General features: G+C 36.7%; 1 protein-coding gene across 2 annotated transcripts in view; it reads right to left on the bottom strand.

The window, feature by feature from the left end:
* Window positions 1–14790, bottom strand: part of ldb2a (LIM domain binding 2a) — a 126030-nt gene extending 111240 nt beyond the window's left edge. For both annotated transcript variants that reach the window (XM_022683987.2, XM_022683986.2), the window contains exon 1: window positions 14530–14790. In XM_022683987.2, coding sequence (XP_022539708.1) covers window positions 14530–14661 — 132 coding nt within the window. In that variant the 5' untranslated portion in view covers window positions 14662–14790. The remainder of the gene's footprint in view (window positions 1–14529) is intronic.
* Window positions 14791–22960: the final 8170 nt, after the last annotated feature.

A 22960-nucleotide genomic window follows, 5' to 3' on the forward strand; every position in this document is an offset into this window, starting at 1 on the left:
TTGTATTTTTTGGTTATAATTAAAAAAAAAGGTACTGAAAAAAGTATGGGTTTGGGTATCGGTACCGAATTAAAAGTCTTGGAGTGGTACCGCTATTGAAAATGTTAAAACGGTACCCAGCCCTAGAGCCTTATTGTGCGAAAAAAACGATACCTAATATATTTCCAGTACTTTGCACTCTACTAATGGCCTAATGGTAAAAAGCACTGGGTTTTTGATCACAGGATTGTGGGTTTAATACCTGGCTGATTGCACTAAGCTTTAACTGCAGGGCCTTGAAAAAGGCCTTTAACCTGCTCTGGTCCAACAATGCTAAAGCATGGCAGAGCCCATACACAAAGATTTGAATACAAATTGTATAGTAACAGTGAATGGTTGACTCCATAAGCTGTTAGCAGTTAGCGGTGCCAGCGCTAGCAGCAGCTATTCCTGCTGTTTGTTTGTGTACTCATTCAGAGAGCAGCACTGTCTGGAACTAGTAAACGCTTGATTACGATGCAGTGGGCATCCTGCTGAATAAATGCATTAATTGTGCCTTTCACAACAGCCTAATTGCAGAGCCTGAAATCATGATTTCAATTAATATGTGATTAATTGCACAGGCCTATTATAAACTGTATTAGCCGTTTCAATAATGATAGTTATTATTATCGCATAGAATAGCATTGCTTCTTCAGTACAGACTGTCAATCAATGTGTTTTGACAACTTGGTCTTCAAACACACAGAATTCCCACCAAAAATACAAACAATCCTTGCTCTGGAATTTTGAAAAACTCCTAACGTCCAGCGCCGCCTGACTCAAATTAAACCCGAGATCGAGTCTGAGTGAGTGACGGGCGGGGAAAAAAGCGTCGGAAAACAGGAAGTTGGTGAAAATGGGCGATCCCTCTTCATCTGTTATCAGTCCAGCACTGTAGCCTGGAAGGAACTGTGGGAAAGTCGCAGGAAAAAGGTGGGACTATTGTCCGAGCATCCTGCCAGCTTCTCCACCACCTTATTGTTTCAAACAATCCTTTTTTTCTGTTGTGTTTTCAATGTAATCTATCAGATAGCAGGCAGTGCCCCCATAACCCTTCTTTGTGCGATAATACAGAAGCCTGTTGACGAGACCTAACTATTGTGTTGTGTTCGTACGCCGGAGAGTCGGGCCGCTCTGTACGATACGCCTCGACTCAGTGAGGCAGTAATAGCATGACAATTACGCTTCACACAGCAGATGTAATAAACACGTCAAACCAGATCATAATATCAATGGTAATCATATCATGTGTTCTCTCTGTCATTCTGACACTTGTTGACTTTGTGTTATCAGATTTAGTCTCAGGCATTGACTATCTGATCGAGAGCATCACACGTCACAAGATACCTTGTAATAACATAAAAGCCTGTGGCATCCAGAGCTAGAGGAGGAAAGCAGGGTAGTAAGGGTACCTAAGTAACATGGGGTAAAATTCAACATGTTTATAATATACTGTTTGCACTTTCTATAAGAGCTTCTCTGAACTGGTAATGGTAATACATTGATATACATCCCAAACTTTTTTAAAGTAAATTTAATTTCAGATAAATTTAAGTAACTTTAACCCGGTTTCAGGACTTAAATGTTACATAGAGTAAATAAGAGAACTGAACTTCAGTCAGTCCTTTCTTTTAGTAAACTTTACTTCATTTATTTTTGCTGGATTAATCCTTTCTTTACTTAATTTCTGCATACAATATTACCTAATAAAAATTACTTAATTTATACAATATTATTCATAACATTATTCCTGAAACTTTAATATTTTTAGTTTAAACACAAATTCAAATATTTACATAATCTCAAATATTTATTTTGTGAACAGAGCAAGTCTCACTGTCTCAATGTCTTAACACATGGACGGCATGTAATACATTCTTTTTAGTATACTAATATATTATGTATATAATAGTATAATAATATATTATTATAGTATAATAATATATTATGTGTCATAAATTATTTGAGTAATATTGTATAATTTAAGTAGTTGTAATTAGGTAATATTGTATGCAGAAATTAAGTAAATTACTAAAAGAAAGGATTGACTGAGGTTCAGTTCACTTATTTACTCTATGTAACATTTTAGTCTTGAAACCAAGTTGAAGTTACTTAAATTTATCTGAAATTAAATTAACTTAAAAAAAACTAAATGCAGAATGTTGCGAAACTTTTTTTAAATAAATTTTACTCTACATTTTTTTCAGTGTATATTTTATGGTGTATACTGGTCTTGATGAAAGCTGAAAAAAGTGCCACTAAAACAGCATCCATTTCTTATGTTGCTATAAGAATATTTTAGAGGTAAGATTAGGGATGCACAATGATATCGAAATTGGATTGGTACCTAGATTTGGCCGAAATTTCAAACAGATACTTGCTGACATATAGTATTCATCAGAACACACACGGGCAATGAAAAACACCTGAGAGTCACATGTTCCTATACTTTTAACTAATATTTATCTATTAACATCAAACTCAAATGTTTTCTGGCTACAGTAGATGGACGGACCCCACTGTTCCAGTACTTTTGGAGGGGACTGTATATATAGACTGTATATCGCCCAGCCCTTATCTCTAGACAAAATAAGGATAGCAAAACTACAGTGTCTGTTCTGCCTTACAGTGCACAGCAACACCAGGCTGGAGAATGGCGTTCTCATGTCTTATGATTTAGTTTCCTATAATGTATGTGCATTAACCTTTTTTTCTTAAAGTATTAAACAAACTGGTAAGAATGGGTTTAATTCCAGAAAAACATAGTTTCACAATATGTTTCTAATAATTTGATATAATAATATTAATACTGCAGTTAAGCTATCCTGTTATCCTTAGCCTCCTTATTGAGTCAGAAGCTACAGAATACACATATAATATAATATCTGTGCTATTATTAACTATCAGCAATTAATCCAGCTCAGAAAAACAGTTAGAAACAGTAAGGCTTCATAATAGGAGTCGTAAGTCCTAATATTAAACCCTAATGTTTTCAGGCTACAGTAGATGGATTGACCTCACTGTTCCAGCACTTTTGGAGGGGACTGTATATATAGAATGTATATAGCCCAGCCATAATCTCTAGGTAAAATAAGGATAACAAAACTACAGTGTCTGTTCTGCCTTACAGTGCACAGCAACACCAGGCTGGAGAATGGCGTTCTCATCTTTCAGGGCTAAACAATCCACCTATTACCTGCCGTGTGCAAAATCAATTAAACATCAGGTGTTACAAACGATCATGATCTGTCGAACGACTTGCCATTCAGAGGCAACAGCAGCTATAATAGGACTGTGGAGAAGCTGCATTGATTGGTTTATCTCTGAGAGACTCGGGGAGTGAGTTGCTCTTCAGCAAAATGCGTTATCGATCGCTTTCGGATCGGGATAGGGCATCATCGCCAGCCCTGCGCCGCTCTTTTACATAAACGCATCCCATTCCACAGCCATTAGCCAGAGATTCATAAAGCAGACCTTCCATTTGTTTTTCATCCTCTTGACCTCTTATAGATCTTCCTGTATGTTTCATTCTCTCTCTCTTTCTCTCTCTCTTGCACTCTCTTTCTCATTTTCCCTACCTCCCTTTCCGCCACTCTCTCCCCTTCCGTCTGCGAATATTAATGAGCGTTATGCTAATGAGCTTACGAGAGCCGGGGGTCGACAAGGCTCCTCCTCTGAATGTTAATCAGCTGGCTCATTTGCATACTCTCCGGCGCTAAGTTGCCCCGCGAACCTGTCAGCCCGCAGCGGAACATTTCATCATGCCGTCAGGTATTACAACAGGTACCGCGATGCTCGCGAGAGACGCCGCCGCTCCAAAAACTCGCGCACAGTGGCCGTCCCTCTCGATAACGCGAAACAAATACATGCTGGATATATAGGCCCGCTGATTGTTTACTCGTCGCAGACAGCGATACAGATAAGCACTGAAAGGTCAGGTTCATGTTTCTGGGTTTCCAGACTGACACAAGAGCGCGTGAAGCCTTCAGCCATCAGTCGCTTTGCATACAGCGCGGACCACAACTTTCCATATGCAAAGCAGAACGACTGTTACCCACTGGCTCCACATCCATCCTCAGAACGAACCATCATCCCTGACACCAGCAGTGACACGTACACTGCGCCAGCGTGAGCCCTTCCTGACAACTGACATCAACTTACATAAATTAGGGATGTCCCAATCCAATTTATTTGACCCCCCCCCCCCTGTCTGATCTATCATATCTTATAATCCAGTCTGAGTGACCTCCCTGACCTCAGCTCCCAGTTACAAACTGATGTCTGCTGTTTTTTTGTGGCCCGCTGATGTGAAATAACTGAAATTTTATAGCATGATAAAAGCTATTCTAGACTATTCCATGAGTCTTATGATTTGGTTCTCTATAATGTGTGTGTTAACCTCTTTCTCAAAGTATTAAACAAACTAAAAATAGCAGGTTTAAATCCCACAAAATGTTTCACATAATATTAATACAACATTGAAGCTATCCTGCAATTCTTAGCCTTCTTATTGAGTCAGAAGCAACAGAATACACATATCATATTATATTTGTGCTATTATCAACTATCAGTAAGTAACCCAGCTCAGAAAAACAGTTAGCAACAGTTAGGCTTCATAATAGGAGGATTCATGAGTCCTCAGGTCAGAAAGCTAGTATTAATAAAAATATATAAACTGACAAATTAATATAGAACAGCAAGTTTTTTTTATTTTATTTTGGAAGTCAATTTTGATCAATATATGAGCAAATATGCAAATTCTGTGTATATCCACACCTCAAATTAAGACATTAGTCAGTAGCCAAGAATATCCTGAAAACAACAACTGTTATGTGAGACCATTTTCTATCAATTCCTTTTGCCACCTATTAATTTCTTTTCTTTAAACTATCAAAAAAATGATCTAGACCAAGTAGTCTTAGGCTATATACGGCTCTGGAAAAAAATCAAGAGACCCCTTCAGTTTCTGAATCAGTTTCTATGATTTTGCTATTTATAGGTATATGTTTGAGTAAAATGAACATTGTTGTTTTATTCTATAAACTACAGACAACATTTCTTCCAAATTCCAAATTAAAATATTTTCATTTATAGCATTTATTTGCAGAAAATGAGAAATGGCTGAAATAACAAAAAGGCTGCAGAGCTTTCAGACCTCAAATAATGCAAAGAAAACAAGTTCATATTCATAAAATTTTAAGAGTTCAGAAATCAATATTTGGTGGAATAACTCTAGGTTTTAATCATAGTTTTCATGCATTTTGACATGTACTCCTCCACCAGTCTTACACACTGCTTTTGGACAATTTTATACCATTCCTGGTGCAACAATTCAAGCAGCTTAGCTTGGTTTGATGGCTTGTGATCATCCATCTTTTTCTTGATTATATTCCAGAGGTTTTCAATTTGGTCAAATCAAAGAAGCTCATCATTTTTTCTCTTATTTTTTTTTACAGAGCTGTATATAGCCTATAAGGACATAAGGGCATAAAGATTAAAGAAAAACAAATTGAAGGTTCAAAGTTGATTTAAAAGTGTTTCTTCAATCATGCTTCTCAAAAAACACTTTCAGGAAACTCTATAGAGAGCTATACTCAGCAACTTTTCAGTAAAAGCAAAAATATTCTTTTGAACGGTAAATTTAGGCCATTTTCCAATGCAATTTAAAAATCCTGGCCCGATGCTTTTAAACATCCCAAAATAAGAACATGTCCTTCCCTCAGCAGATGCAGACAAGGATGTATATCTGTTATAACGGTACAGTGCAGACGTCTGCTCAGCCGTGTTCATCCCGATTCTTCCCTGTTTGCTCTGCTTTATCACTCTAAAGCTGAGGACTCCAGATGATGAATGACCACGGTGACTTCCTCCTCTTACACCCAGCACTGAATTACCATAGGCTTCATCTGCACATTCCACCTCCGAGCTAATAAACACACGCGCTGATTGCTAGCGCGATATTAGCGCTATCGCAGGCTGATTAGGCTATTGTGGCACTGTGCCTGTTTATGAGCTCTCTCCTGAGAAGTGGCCGGGATTGGAGGCATCAAACCTTTACTAGGAAAAATCCCAAATTAAACATTGTTCTACAGGGGTGATATTCTACAGAACCGTATCTAGTGAATATAATTTGAATTATGTTGATCTACATATATAAAATAAGAAAAAATACAAAGTACTGAAATGCATTTCTTCTAGCATTCTTGAAGGATTATTTAGTAAAGAAAGTAATGGAACTAAACATTCAAACAGTCAAAATTTAGAGGTGGGATGATATATCAATATTAAAAGGTTCTAAGGTGATTAAAAATTTTGAAATTTGTTCTATATAGCACCAAACATTGTTGATATAATTAATATAACTTTCATTTAATGTGCACATATTAAAATTAACATTCATAAATTATTAAACTAAGCGTGGGAACTAGGGGTGAGACAAAATATCAATATTTGATGTATCGTTTGCAATACATTATCAATATTTTTATTGAAACATAGACTCTCTAAACTTCCAAAGATCTGCTCCTCAATTTGACTTACTAAAGTTACTGTTTCCATGTGGTGGCACTAATCAAATAAATTGTGAGTTGAAGAAAATTGGTTGTAAAATTATGTAAAAAAATGAAATCAATAAATCCATAATTCATAATTCCTGCTATTTTATTATTTAGGAGTTTTTTTGTTTGCCCGCCACCATTCCCTCTCAATGGAGGTCTACAACTTTATTTCAGTCTATAATAATGCATTGTTCTTAAGGGAGGACATATAAACAGCAACAAACAAATAGACAACAAATCCTTTTTTGTGGTTATGACTTGGCATCAGTTTATTTATAATGCTAAGGATTTTATGATGGGGTTTCTAATTTTGCTGAATTGCTGCTGATTGTGTTTAGTGTGCAACATTTTTTTTTTCTAATAAGATGTAGTCTGTTAAGAGATTTAACCACTGTGATCTTGTAATATTTTATTTTGATTTCCAATATAAATAAATATATTTTTTTTAACTACGGCTAATGCAAGCAATATTAGACTTAAATTAGACTGTTCCAAAGCAGTGTCAACTAAGCATAAAGAAAGTAAAAGTGGTATATTAATATCTGTAAGGTCTGAAACGTATCTAACAGCTTAATTCCAGAATTGTCTGACTGGTAAACAGAGCCAAATTACATCAAAATAAAAAAGTGAACATTGCTTGCAAATATCTGATTCAGAAAGTTTTATTTTAAAGATCTTATATTGTTTAAAATGCGTACTGTAAAGAGTTTTATATTGTATTAACTCTATATTTGTGTTATATGTGTTATAGGTTTTTTATCCTCTTCATATTGTAGCTAGAGAACTGTCTTGTAATATATAGAGCATTGCAGAATCACAGTAACATGATAATATCAAATCATCCAATGCCTTGTAATTCCCATCCCAACACACTACACACTGTTACAAGAAAATACATCTTTTCAGTTCTACACAGAACACTTTAACTCTATGTCAGGAAAAGCCCCAATCAGCTGCCAGAATCTTTTTCTTTCTGGACGTGTTTGTTAGGACTGACACGTAGAGCGCGCTGCTATGCCTGCGTGGTCTTCCTTTCAGAGGAGATGGAAGACGCCTCGATGCCTCGTGGTCAATGACCGGGAACCGGGCATTTGCTTTGCATAAACACCTCAGCGGCTTCATTTATTTCCGCCAGCACTTGCCAGGCTTTATTTCTCCTCTCAGCCTCAACTCCGTAAATTGCGATAGCTGTTTCTTAAAGTGACAGTCGTGTATCCGTGTAGCGCTGTGCTAACACACTTCCACACGCAGCCGGATTCATCACCACTGCCCCTCAATGAAATATCTTATCCAGATCTATCATATGAAGAGATTTAATCGGAAGCAAAGGCGTGCGATAACAGAGCGTGGTGGGGAAGATTAAAATGACATATTGAGCCTGTGTTTACGCCGGCCCTGCTTGGTAAGTGCCGTTTGGAAGTGGAAGTCTTCGGGGGCTTAGGCCACGGCTCATGCATTATGCATGATGTTGTGGCACTGCATCTCGGCAACACAGCCTACATCCCCTTAAAGTTACACCGCCTCCGCCGGGCGCCGGCTGCAGACGCTGCCACTGCTGCTGCCACTGCTGCTGCTGCTGGATTTCAGCTCTGCTGGTTTATGGAGGCAGGAGGTTAGCGTTACAGCTGTTCGTCAGCTGTTCATTACTGTGGTTTTAATAAGGAACAGCAAGAAACAAGTGATGAGCCAAAGTCTAAGTTAGTGGCTAAAATTAGCTTTATAAAAAAGCCAGTATAGAGGTATTTCCACTTCAGTTCTATATAGGGACTAAGCTATCATCTCAAAAAGGGGCTCCACAGGGTTCATATTTAAATCATTTAAATGATTCTACATAAAACCAAAGCAATCAAAGAAAAAACAACTGATTATTTAAATGGTTTTAACTATTATATAAAAAAAACTGATGTTTCTTTTGAAAATTGTTTTGCTTGAATGGAGAGTAAATGCGTAAAAGCACAAAGACGCATGAATTTCAATTTGACTGTTCACATTTATATTGCATGTCTGTGGATACATATTCAATTTATCACCACATATAATTTAAGAAAAATCACATTTGGCATGTTCACACAGCCATGAAAAAATCAGATCTGAGCCACATTTAGCAAAAAATCTGATTTGAGTCACTTCAGCTTGGTAATGTGAACGTAGCGTGACTTATTAAAATTAATATTTTGAATGGTTCTTTTGCATGTATGGTTTCAAAAACAAATACATGGATTTTCTAAATGTGCACATTTCATTTACAAAAGTTGATCTTTTGTAAAGTCATCACAATAACCATCAAAGTTTTTGCAATGAAATAAACCTTATTCTGGGACCTTATTTCTGAGATTCCAAAGCCAGTCAAAAGTTTGGACACCTTCTCATTCAAGGCTTTTCTTTATTTGTTTAATTTATTTAATTTATATTCTATATTGCAGATATTATATCTTAATATTATAGACAGCAAAACATTTAAGGGACCTATATGGAATTAGTAAAAAAAAGTGTTAGCCCTCCACAATCCCCTGATCTAAACCTGATCATCTGAGATGGTGATTTGAGGTGACTTGGGTTGAGCTGAAGCTTCACAGCATGAAGGAAAAGCTATTGTTCAGCTCCTCCAGAAACTCCTTCAAGACGCTGAGAAAACTATTCCAGATGACTCTACCTCATGAAGACACTGAGATTAAAATACAGAAAGTGTGCAGATCTGTCCTCAAAGATAAATGTGGCTACTGTGGAAGAATCTAAAGTATAAAACATATTCAGATTTGTTTAACATGTTTTGTTAATAATAAAATAATTCTGCAGGTGATCCTGAATATCTTAAATAAATAAGTTACAATTGAAAAAAAAAAATCATAAAAATAAGAAACCACATTAAATGTGTCAAAAAAAGAAGAGGTGTGTCCAAAACTTTTGACTGGAACTGTATTGAAAATGTAAATATTGCTTTGATGAATGTATATTAAATACCAAACAAAAACTAAATTAGCAAAACCTCATTAAACAAAGATGGCCATATTAGTGTCCTTTAACAAAGGAAATGTTTAAATATCTCTGTACCATGATGTAATTTACTGAGGATTTAGTCCCATGACTTTTGTCATGCCCTATAGAAGCTAAAGAATATTGCACTGGGACATTTTTTTGTGGGGCCCGATTTTAATTCTAGGCAGATATATTATTAAAGATCTTATAAAAATGGTTTACTGTTACAAGTCGAAGAACCTTTCTGTTAATTGATACAGAATCCTTTTGGCTAAGTGTTCAGCCCAGTTCATAAAACAAGTACATGACCTTCAGATGTGCAGAGAAACAGCAGAGAACAGTTTGGAAGAATGGAAATAAGTGTTAATGAAGGTGCTGTTCACTGATACAAACACACAGAACTGAAGAAATCTATCCTAGATACATGTTCTGATGTCTGAACCTAGTGGAGGTTGCATAGTGCAGAGATGCTGAGGTACTTTTTTACATTCTGATAAAGTGATACATCTCCACAGAAAGGCTCTTCAGGTCCAATTATTTAACCTAAAAAAAGTGACCTAAAATAAGTGCATATTTATTCACTTATTTGCTCATTGCTTTAATTTTCTGCTAATTTAAAGCTAAGGGTTCAAGAAAGGGTGAGTACAGCCACTGCAGCTTCAAACTTACACAGTAAAGAAATGTGATCCAATCATGTTCCCTAACTAAAGGTACTAAAGACCACCTCAGTGACCCCAAGAGTCCCAAAAGTCCCAAGAGCCCCAAGACCAGAATTTATCACAATTCAAAGGGTGTCAGACAAACTATTAAACAGGGCTTTTTAAGGATTATTTAATACAAACAACTATATATGGTACTATATAGGAATGTAAATAGAAGGTTACTAAGTTACTAAGTACAGGTAATCCTCAAATTTACTAAATGATAAAATAATTTTAATGTCACTCTTAAAAATGGTTCTTACCTCCATTTTTGTCGATTTTTAGTTTACTACATAATTTGAACAGACAAGCTGTCTCTTACACTGTGCCAAAATTTCTTAATGAACGGACCAATAGAAACTCTTCAAAATTACCTAAAATGAACTCTTTTTACATTGACTTCCATTAAAAGTTTACAAGGTTTTTTCCCTCTTCTGTAAAGTTGCTGTTTTGGAGATAAGTGTTTTTCATTGGACAGCGACGACATTCCTAAAAATAAAAAAAGACTTTACAAAGTGTTCTTTGTCTGATGTATTTTACATTGACGTTTCCACTAATGACCATGTTTGTCTGAGTTAAGATACGAACATTTTGGTTAAAAAAAACAAAACAAAAAAAAACAACGTTGTTATAACTGAAAGATTTTAAGAACATCTGTCTTCCAACACGTTTCTTTATTGAACCAAAAAGTGGTTCTTCTGTGGCAGCACTCAAAGAACCCTTTGTAAGACCTTTCTCTGAGATGTCTTGGCTCTATGTGCAGGGAAACTGCCTTTATTAAAGAACCTTAATCAGAAGAACAGTAGTTAAACTTTTATCAGGAACACACAACGAACATCCCTATTTCCTGATACTGTGATTCTGCGATACTCGATATATCACAATTCTCTACAATATTTCACAGCTTCTGTGTTACTGTAGAGTTTAAAATACTTCTAAATAATTAATTACCAGGAATTATGGATTTACTGGTGTTGGTTTTACAGAATTTAAAAACCAATATTTTTCACTGCAGGTTTACCCTATTTTGATTTATAGCGTCATGTGAAGTAATGAAGCAGTAATTTAATGTTTGATGCCAAGTATCGATTCGATTCTATATGCTCAAAACTATTCGATATATTTATATATTGTTCCACACCTACTAAAGATCACTTGAGAAAAAAAAAATATTTAAAGTGACAGTCTGTACGTTTTGGGAATTAGAGACCTCTCTGGTGAGAATGTGTAATTGCAGTGAGCATGTGGAAGAGTACTTTTAAAATGTTTTTTAATTTTAGACAAAATCTTGTGGCACTTTGTTCTAGCTTGCCAGCTCTCTTTTGTTTCAATTCTGGATAAACAATGTGTGAATGAGCAGACTAAAACTGGGTTTGCTGTTGTAATATCTCCATGTTGGCAGTAGCTCTTGTATCAGCACCATTAGAAGCACTGCGGTTTCTCCAGTAACCAGCTAAAGCTTTTTGAATGACATGTCTTGGCCATAAAAAAGTCATGCAAATATATTCATTCTGATGTGATTTTTCTAAGCATTCACACTCTTACATAAAACCATGGCCTGCACCAAAAAACCCTTAAAAAACTTGATCTGTAGGTGTTTAGGTGTTCATCTGTTTGCATTGCAGTTTAACTTGAAACACTTTAAGCTGCTAATAAGTACAGCAACAATGCATGCATGTGCAGACAGACGGAGGTGTAGCGTCTGGGTGCAGGCATTCATGCAGCAGCAGTATGCATGCACACGCTGCTTACCCTGCAGACGCTGGGGCCACGAGCTGCGTGACCCCGAATTCCAGTGCGACTCCTGTGGAAGAGGTGCTTGGAAACAGATGTGCGGTCGCGTGACTCTGCTCAGGACATGTCTCAGGACTGGGGTCTAACTGGGAACTAAAATCCCAGTTTTTTCAGAGGAACTGAGCTGCAGTTTCCCAGTGCAGTGGGAGAGAGGTGGGAGTGAGGTGGGAGTGTGTGGAGAACAGGGGTGCCAATTATAGCCCACGTGGAGGATTCAGAGTCTAACCAAACAGTGGCTCACAGCCCAGACACGACTTGAGACTGACTCTAAGCAGAGAATCGCTTTAACGAATCAGGCAAGAAGGTTCTAATGTTCTCTATTAAAGCAGTAGATCCATTTGGTTCTATTGGAGAACTAAAGTAAAAAAGAGGTCTTTAATTTAGGAAATTACATAGAACTGAAGAACCCTTATTGGTCTACCAAAGGCTCTTTAAGTGATGCTATAGAAGAGCCACCCTTGGTTCCATAGAGTCCACCATTTTTGTAGACAAGTTTTTTTTCTACACTATTTAGAACAATACAGATGCTGCTAAGAGTGCCATTTTGCTTCATTAAATTACCATGTAACCAAATAAAAGCTCTGTTAAAAATAAAAGGTCTACCACAGATTACTTTGAGTGATGCTATAGAAAAAACAATTATGGTTATCTGTGAAACCATGTTCGGAAGAACCCTTTTTTGTTCTCTACAGAATAGTTTTTTCTTACATAAAATTAAATAAAAGTTATACAAAAGTTTCAATAATAGTATGGAAGAACTATGTAGGCCCCTATGAAACTACTGTTTATGAAAAAACAAAGATTTTACAAACTGTTATTTAAGTGATGCCAAAAAAAAAAACACTTTGGTAGACCCTTCAATTTTTTGTAATTCCTTATCTTCCCTTACTTTAGTTCTGCCATGGAACCCAATGGACATACAACTCTAGAAGAAAACATTAGTACCTTGGATCTATAAAGACATGGATCATTTTAGATCCAAAGTTGTTGTTCTACAGCATCTTGCACAAAGATGTATTTGTAAAATCTGATAAAAGGTATGTGCTTCAATGGGTTCCTTAGAACATGATATTAGAACAGAAGAACCACTAATGGTCTGCCTCTACATTTACACTGCTCTTCTTTATATGGATTTTGTTTATACTGGTACTGTCATTTCCTCTTTTATGTCTCATACATGTCTATATCTGTGTCCTTGTTGTATCGTACATTTAGTGTCTCTCATTGTTTTATATTAATACTCTGCTGTAACTTTTGGGAAGGAGAGTAACTTAATTTCAGTCCTCTATATGTCCTGTACATATGCAGTACTGACAATAAAACTACTCGACTTGACTTAAAACAGAAGTGCTACAAAGCGTTATTTGAGTGATGTAAAAAATAACCACTTTTAACATCAATCCTTTAATAACTGTTCTTGGAAAAGAGGCTCTTCCATAAACCCCAATGGACATACAACTCATTAGAAACATTAGAACTTTTATTTTAAGACATGGATCTTTCTAGAACCAAAAGTGGTTCTTCTACAGCATCACTACAGAACTTTTGGAGATTGTCTCTTTTGACCAGAAATTATTCTTTACTAAAACCAAATTAGTCCTTTTATTTTATGCCTTTACTTTAGTCCTTTAATAGAACTCAATAAAGCTATAGCTCTGGTGGAAAACCTTAAAAAGTGCAGGTAAAATAATGCAATGCAAAAAAACTAAAGGTAAACTCATGCATCCACATGTGTGTGCACACTCACGCATACATATAGATATGCAGCTCTAACAGAAAAATAAGAGACCACTTAAAAATTATGGGATTCTTTGATTTTACCAAATTTAAAATCTCTGGAATATAATCAAGAGAAAGACGGATGATCACATGCAAATATAACAAGCTGAACTGCTTGTATTTTTGCAGTAGGTGTAAAGGCATAAAGTTATCCAAAAGCAGCGTGTAAGACTGGTGGAGGAGAACATGCCAAGATGCATAAAAACTGTGATTAAAAACCAGGGTTATTGCACCAAACATTGATTTATGAACTCTTAAAACTTTGTGGATATGAATTAAATGCTCTGTACCTTTTTTAGTTATTTTAGTGATTAGTTATTTCAGCCATTTCTCATTTTCTGCAAATAAATGCTCTAAATGACAACATTTTTATATGGAATTTGGTAGAAATGTTGTCCGTAGTTTATAAAACATAACAACAATGTTCATTTTACTCGAACATACACCTATAAATAGCCAAATCAGAGAAACTTATTCAGAAACTAAACTGGTCTCTTAATTTTTTTTTTCAGAGCTGTATGTATATGTATATGTATATACACACAAGACCGAAACGCACCGTGTCACGAGCTCAGCACAACTTTGCTTGCTTGCATATACACACACACAAACACACACACACACACACACCGGTACACGCGTGTCAGCCTCACAGTGCTCCAGCCAGAAGCCGGAGCACGCGCCCTCCCGCGCTCGCTCACCTCAGTGCGGGACTGCAGGCGCTTGTTGAGCTCGTAGATCCGGTACTCGGGCTGCACCACGTACGGCGCGTGTCTCCGGTAGAAGGGCGCGAACGGGGACGAGTAGAACGGGTCGTGCGGAGGGTTGGACATGGTGGCGGGGAGCAGGGCGCGCGGCGAGCGCCTCCAGCATCCGTGCAGCGCGCGCCTGCTTTAGCTGTGGCCGGGCGGCACGCTCACAACTCTCTCTCTCTCTCTCTCCTCTCCTCTCCTCCGGTCTTCCCTACTCTCGCGCTCTCCCCTCCCTCCCTTCATCCCTCCCTCCTCCTCCTTCCTCTCTTCCCCCCCAATCCCGGTCCAGGCGCGAGCTCTCATTGGCCAGCGCAAAGTGCTGAAAATGCTCCGAGCTCGCGCATGTTTTCATTGCTGCCCCCCCAACCCAACACCCACTACCTAAACCCCCCACCCCACCAGTACCCTTTAAATCTGAGGAGTGTAGCTATATTGACCGGACTGTTGGGGCAGGGGCGTAGCAGCAAATTCTGGGCCCTGTACACTTGCAATGTCAGTGGGCCCCTATCAAGTACATGAAGAACGTGAGCAAAAAAGCGGTATCTAAAATAAAAAGCATTAATAAAGTTTTAAGCTACAATCTCTGGCAAAAATATATGGCAAAAATCATGATCACAATTATTTTTGATTAATATTGAGATCACAGTTATTTAACATGATTATTAATTGGCTTTGGTAACATCATGAATTTATTGAGCGTTGATAATAGCTTTTAAGCACTGCACTGCAATACTAAGGCTTTTTACCAGACAAAAAGAATCAATTGCTTTATTGTTTAATATATTACTACTGTGTACTCGCACCTACAGTGATATTGGTAGGCTATTTACATGTTGATATATGCAGCAGAAATATGGCTAGGTGTATCATTTATTAAGTCTCAGCACTGTTTCTCTTTCAGCTCTGCTGTGTTAGTAGACAATAGGCTATAGCACACGCACTGAACCAAAATAATAACTTACTTATAACGTATAATAAATTCTCTCTCTCTTTCACTCTCTCTCTCTCTCTCTCTCGAACCAACATACCAACGTAAGGGGGAGTTTCTAAGACCGGTTAATGTCGATATCTAACGTTACGCGGCTCATAATTATCTTTATTCTTACAGCAGCAGCAGCCTGGTTGGTCACTTGCTAAGCTAACGGCTTCACGTGAGCCTACAGACATCAGCAGCAGCTGTGTGGAGAGGACTACATTAACTTTAATTACACTTAGCATAACAAGCAAACTCTGTTCACCTTTGGGAAAGAAAGCCGTCAACAGCTGCCTCCCCTCACTCTGCCTTCTTTCTTTCTTCTTCTGATAACCTGATTTCTGTTTTAGGGGCAGCATGAAGTCTCTAACCCCCCTAGGTCATTTAATCTGGGCTCACTGACGGTACACCTGTAGCCGGGTCGCTGTCGGGCGGACCAAACCATCTTGCGCCTCCAGGAGGGGGCTCCCAGAATGTCCCATATGTTGAGAGGACTGTAACTAAAGTTAATTCTCTCAGTAGATGTTATCAATAATTTTTGATAGATTAATTAATAAATAGTTAATTAGAGGGCCCAATTCAATAATAAAAATACCACTAAAAAATAAATGAATAAATCAGGATTTTTATGGGCCCCTCTCCCTACTTGGGCCCTGGGTAGTCAGGTCCACTTTTCCCCCCACTACCACGCCCATGTGTTGGGGTTCAGGTTAGCGGAACCAGGCTTTATATATACTGTATGCTGTACATCACTGTGCAAAAGTTTTAGACCCCTTCTGAAAGCTCCAACTCTGGCAGTAGAGACAGTTACTTCAACAAATCATATTGATACTCTTGATATTGGAAGAAGCACTAAATAAGCAAGTGTTCCAATACATACAGCATATCACTTTCCTAAAATACAGGTCCAATGAGTAAAGAGGCAACATTGAGAGAAAAGGATAATTTTTACTGAATTAAGCCAATAATAGTTGAACAACCAGGCCCGCTGCAATAATACAATCAATGGGCAATAAATTAACAGAAAACGACTGGTTATAAATTTAATGCAAGGACAAAATGTGTCAGCACCCCTTTAAATCCTGTGACGTCAATGCAGGACTGTTATCAAAATCCCCCTCGAGGGGCCCCTCCCACTAGTTGCTGACAATATCCAGGTTCATGATTCCTGCAGCTGGCAAAATATGAAACTTCAGAAACTACATCAGGAAGCCAGAAAAGAAAGGAGAGAAAAGAAGAGGAAAAAAAGAAAGAAAGAAAAAAGACAGTGCTAAGTGAATGCATTAGGAAGACCCAAGTGAACACGAGACTCAAAAGGAAAAACATGAAGAACCCAGAGGAACCAAGACTCAAATAAAAAAAAACTCTATAGGAGCATGGGGGAGAAGCATTGAGAGGAATCAATATTCATAAGGAAAATTGCATGAGAAAGAGCCAAGTGGACACAACACTTAAAAGGAAAAACATAAAGACCCAAGAGGAACCAAGACTCAAAAGATATATAAAACATGCATAAGGAAAACCAGAAAGGAACCAGGACTCAAAAGGAAGACCTGGTTCATGTGGCTCAAAATGAAGTGGGACAAAACAGAACTGAAAATGTCAGATTGAGTGTGCTTTGTTAGATTCACAGATAACAAATCTGTGTCACATACTACAAAAAGAGATCAGATTTGGGTCACTTTACCTGCTGTGTGAATGTAGCCAACGAAAGAAATTCAGATTTAAAAAGAATTGTTTTAACAACTTAAGAAAGTAACACTATAAAGAGCCAAGACCTGGTTTACACCTGGTCACTTCATCCATCTTGAGTTTCAGCATTATCTGGATAATCTGAATAAAGCCAAACCACATAAACATGCAAGTGTAGACACACCCAAGATAGATTTAAAACAGATACAAATCAGGAGGTGGACTGAGACTCAGTTAAGCCATGTAAAGGCAGTATTATGGCTCAGTATAGCATATCATAACTTATTCATCTTATTATATTCATCAACCAAAACTCCTCTGAGTAAAACTGAAACATTTCAGTACATTGTCGCTGAGTTCATCAGTCTGAACAGTTGTGTTTGCATCAGTTTAGACTGATGAAGCTGTTGCTTCCTCCAGGGCTGGACTGGGAGGAAAAATCAGCCCTGGCATTTTTGGCTTGAGCCAGCCCCTCGTAATTAACGGCGCATAACCGACTAATAATTTATGTATGTGTTCCCTAAAGGAATGTATTCTACTATTATCTTAAACCCAACTCCAAATATTGTGGTGAGATCTTTAGTATTTAGTATCTTTAGATTACATTTTTATTTATTGATAATAATCAGAAAAAGCTCATAATTATGCATGACACCCACCAAGATAACTGAAAAGATAAGGATGGAGTTGCTTCAGGCATGCCTATAACCAAATAAATAATAACAGCATCATATAAAAAGCATAAACTTAGAAATGTACAGTTAATCATTAATTTAGAAGTAAATTAAGTAAAGTAAATTGTTATGTAAAGTTCATAGTATAGTTCTATATTCTTAAGTATATTCTATTTTATGCATAATTTAAAATCCACATCCTAAATAACAGAAGTTTATTGTCTAACTCCACCACTTTTGTCTCTATGTGGTTCTGATTCTTTTATCATTTTTTTAACCCTTTGATGCACAACATATGCACACCCCCTCTAATGCGCAACATGGTTCAAAAATGACCTGCATTTATTATTATTTTTGTGGACTTCATGTATGTGTTCATGAGTGTTTCTATGATATATCTTAGCAAAATATTAATTCAGTCTTTCTGTATTCAAGGTATTCCTCAATTAACTTTTTTTAATCATAGTACATCCTTATTTTTTTTTTTTTCTTACTTGCTTTTTGAATAAAAGCTTTGTGTATCACTACCCCTCTAATGCACACATGGGTCAAAAAATAACCTGCATTCATTTTCTATATTACTTCATGTATGACTGAGAGTTTCTATATTAAATTTTAGCCAATAAATTAAATGAGTCATTCAGAATGTAAGGTATATCTTATTTATCTTCTTTTTGATCATCATACATTCTTATTTAATTTTTATCTTACCCACTTTTTGAATAAAAGCCCTTTTTTTGTATCACTACCCCTCTAATGCAGACACAAGTCAAAAATGACCTGCATTCATTTTGTATGTTAATTCATGTCTTTAGCTCAAATCTTAGTTTTTCTTTTCCTTTATTACTTTATGAAAAAGCTTTTGGGTCATTTTTGACCCATGTTGTGCATTAGAGGGGTAGTAATACAGTAATAAAATGGCTTTTATCCGAAAAGTTAAAAAGAATAAAATAAAACAAGGATGTACTATAATCAAAAACAAGGTAAATGAGAAATGCCTTGCATACTTAATGATTTAATTAATTTATTGCAAAGACATATGAAATTAAGACTTAGCCGGGTCACTTTTGACCCATGTTGCGAATCAAAGGTTTAAAACAATCCCAAATATGTTTTTTTTTATATAAATAAAGATGTATGATGATCAAAAACAAGTTAATTACGAAATACCTTAAATTCTGAATGACTGAATTCATTTATTGCTAAAATAATCATAGGAACACTCATACATGAAGTTACATGAAAATGAATGCGGGTCATTTTTGACCCATGTTGTGCATTAGAGGGGTAATGATACAAAAAAGGCATTTATTCAATAGGTAAGAAAGGAAAAAAAATAAATAAGGATGTATAATTATTAAAATCGAGTTCGTTGAGGAATATGTTTAATTCTGAATGATTAAATTAATTTATTGCAAAGATATAGAAAAGTAAAACTCAGTTAGGTCACTTTTGACCCATGTTGCACATCAAAGGGTTAATCACAGCATACTACAAATTCAAACTACTGTGCAGCGTTTCAACACATTTTATCTAAATATGTAAAATGCTTTAGGCAAAACCTGATGCTTGCTGTTCATCCAACACTTCTCAGTCTTTAGTTTACTATTTTAAATACTAATTAATATTGATACTAATCGATCACCACTGCTCATTATTCTCATGTAATAGAGCTAATGTTACCTCCATCACCTCAACGTCTCTGTATTATACTAATATTACTACCTGCTTACTGGCTGTAAAACTACACGTTCCTGCTCACTCTGTCCCTCTGTTTCCCTGACCAAAGCCTCTTAAAGCATCTCTGGCAGCTGCTCTCCCCGCCGCAGCCGCTGCCGCTGTCTTCAACCTTCAACCTGCAGTGGAGGCTACAGCAGTGAACATGTCTGTCATATTAGCACATTTTGCACCATCTACAGTGACATTCTTCAATCTCTTTGCATGCAACTAATCCGTACCTCCTTTCTTTCGCTTTGGTTTCTCCATGTTGCCATTCCCTCACTAGTGTGCGTTACAGGGGACGGTACAGGGAATCAATGAGGCTGCTTTCATTTTTTTGTGGTTCAGTCCACTGTCTACAGGTGCATTTAAAAAAAATGTAATGTCATTAACAAGTTACTTAATTTCTGTTGTTTTAGTTCAAAATGTAAAAATTTACTAAATTTACTGATGTTCATCTGCTGGTGTTGATCCACTGTGTTATACTGTATCAAGTCCAGTGTCAAGTCAGTGCAGTGCTTTCCCAGAAAATCTCACAGCGCTTCATGCTTCCCTCTGCTGACAAATTTTATGGAGATGCGGATTTCATTTTCCAGCAGGACTTGGCACACTGCCCACACTGCCAATAGTACCAGTTCTGAGATACTGATTTTTGGGTTCTCAATGGCTGTAAGCCTTAATCATAAAATAACTAAATGCTTAAAATAGATCACTCTGTGTGTAATACATTCATATAATATGTGAATTTCACATTTTGAACTGAATTACTGAAATGAAATAACTTTTTAATATTTTTATTTTTTGAGATGCAACCTATATATTAAAGATGGACCAATGAGCTGTTTCCTCTAAAATTGTGGGCTGATCTTGCTATCTTACACCCTATCAACTGTCTACTTTCTTGCATTGTGCCCGAACCATTAAAATAACATCAGAGTTTAGTAGTAAATCTACACTGATGGGCATGGTGGTCTGTAAGTGAGGTGTGTTTAGGTAGATTTCTGGCGCGTTTCTATTTTAGTTCCGGAAAACACAGGTACTCCACTGACTGATTAAAACCGTAACAACAGTCAATCGTTTGAGTATATTCTTATAGGATTACTATCCCTGCTCATTTAACACACACACGAATGTGCTGTGTAGCACAAACCCACTTTAAACTCAACAATAAACAGAATAAACAGAAAGATTAAAATACCATTGCTGTTCCCTTAAATGAGCTTCTGGTGTACCTTTACAATGTGAACGCACAAGTCAATATCCTCTGCTGAGCCTCGCTGTTAAGATGCAAACGCGCCAAAGTCAGAGCACACCTGCCTCTTAAAGGGAATGACTACTAGCACACTGATTGGTTCATTTCATGTTACACCCAAAACACACCCATCATTAATTAAGAGAATTAATTAGTAAACGGCTTTTGTGTATTTTGAGCTTTGCAGGGTATATTTTTTTGCGACTTCATGATAACAAAGACACACCGACACGCCCTAAATCCAGTTGCATGATCCGCAATGTACCAATGCACTATAGATCACTAAAATAGGGCCCTCAGTGTTGAATCCAGTGTCTGTTATGATAGTGAAATATGAATCTTCTTCCTCCCCATTCGAAGTGAGAACACGTCAAGCCCATTCGCACAACTCCAACGTTTTAATTAAGCACGATAAGATGCCTGTTTTGTAGAAATATCACAGATGAAAGGTTTTAACCAACTCCGATAAATGAAAGTTGGACTCCAAATGCCTCGGGCAGAAGAGATAGGTAATTATAAAAGTTAGCGGGCGAAGAAAAAAAATCTATTAATAAAACCTTAATTAAAAATTACATTATTTAATATCTCCAGATCTTTCCAATCGGCATTACTAAAAGGGTCGGCGGCTTGTTTTTGCCAAAAGCCGGTTGGGGTGGAGTGCGAGGCGAGGGTGTGTTTTCTTCTGGAATGGTCTTCATACACATCTCTCTGTTGAGAAAAAAGAGAGAAGTGAGACACCAATTGATGCGTCTAGGTTTCAATGATGTATATATCATACTATTTACTGAAAATGATATGCTTTAAAGATCTCCTAATCAAAATGTTTATTGGTTATTTTATTATTTCCATTAGGTCTACTTATGGCATTTGTGAAACTATCTGAATCTATTTATCTATTTATACCCTCGATTTCAGAAGAAACAAAGAGAATAAATGAGCGTATAGTGATGTTCAATGTATGTCTTTTCATTGTCACCAAAACCGTTGTTAGTTATCAACCCGCCTGTACTACATCATCTGCCCTGAATAAAACACCACACACTTAGGGATTATATACAGCCACCTGCCGGCTGTTATACTCTCGTTTCTCATGAACTGGATGTAAATAAACATGGTGGATGGCAGTGAAAACATTGCTATGCTAGCAGTGGGTGCTTTCTGTTGAGAACATAAAAAATCACACATACATTCAGGGGCATCTAAAAAAAAAAATCAATAAAAAGTTAATTTATTTGAGTAATTCAGTTCAAAATGTAAAACTCGTGTATTATATAGATGTATTACACACAGAGTGATCTATTGTAAGCGTTTATTTCTTTTATTGTTGATGATTATGGCTTACAGCCAATGAAAACCCAAAAATCAGTATCTCAGAAAATCTTATATATATACAATATTTATATATATTAAAATATTATATAGATTATTATATAGATACATTAGAACACAGAAGAATAGAAAATATATAAGACTATAAAAAACTTACTATACATATCTCTAAAAATATTATATAACACCAGTTGGTACTTTTGGCAGTGTGGGCAGTGTGCCAGGTCCTGCTGGAAAATGAAACCCACGTCTCCATAAAAGTTGTAAAAAATGTGTTTTGTAAATGTAAGTAAAATGTAAAATACATTAATAAAATCTATTTGTAATTCTGTTGCTCCTGTCATAATACAAAGAGCTTACATAATAAATTAATAGCATGAATGTTTATTTTTTGGAGCTTTGTGAGTTTTACACATTCCCTGCTGGAAAAGTCTGACCAAACAAAGTTTTGGGAAATGGTCATGCTTCAGATATCAGTAGATTAATAGATTATTGATGCATCATATCATGCTAGATCAATGCTAGGCTTCAGCGTTGTTTAGGAAACGCACCCTAGGGAGAAGTTTGACTGCTCCAGGAGAAAATCAGAAGAGTAAAGATTGGATTATAGACACCACACACTACAGGATTATCATCTGGGAAGATCATTGTTTACCCTCACCCTGAAATCACGAGATCACAAGACTTTGTTGTCAATTGTTGGAAAGAGCAAACTGGCCTCAAAATCAGCTCGATTGTCCT

Source organism: Astyanax mexicanus, chromosome 10 (genome assembly GCF_023375975.1).
Source record: "Astyanax mexicanus isolate ESR-SI-001 chromosome 10, AstMex3_surface, whole genome shotgun sequence".
In the NCBI taxonomy this organism is placed as follows: domain Eukaryota; kingdom Metazoa; phylum Chordata; class Actinopteri; order Characiformes; family Acestrorhamphidae; genus Astyanax; species Astyanax mexicanus.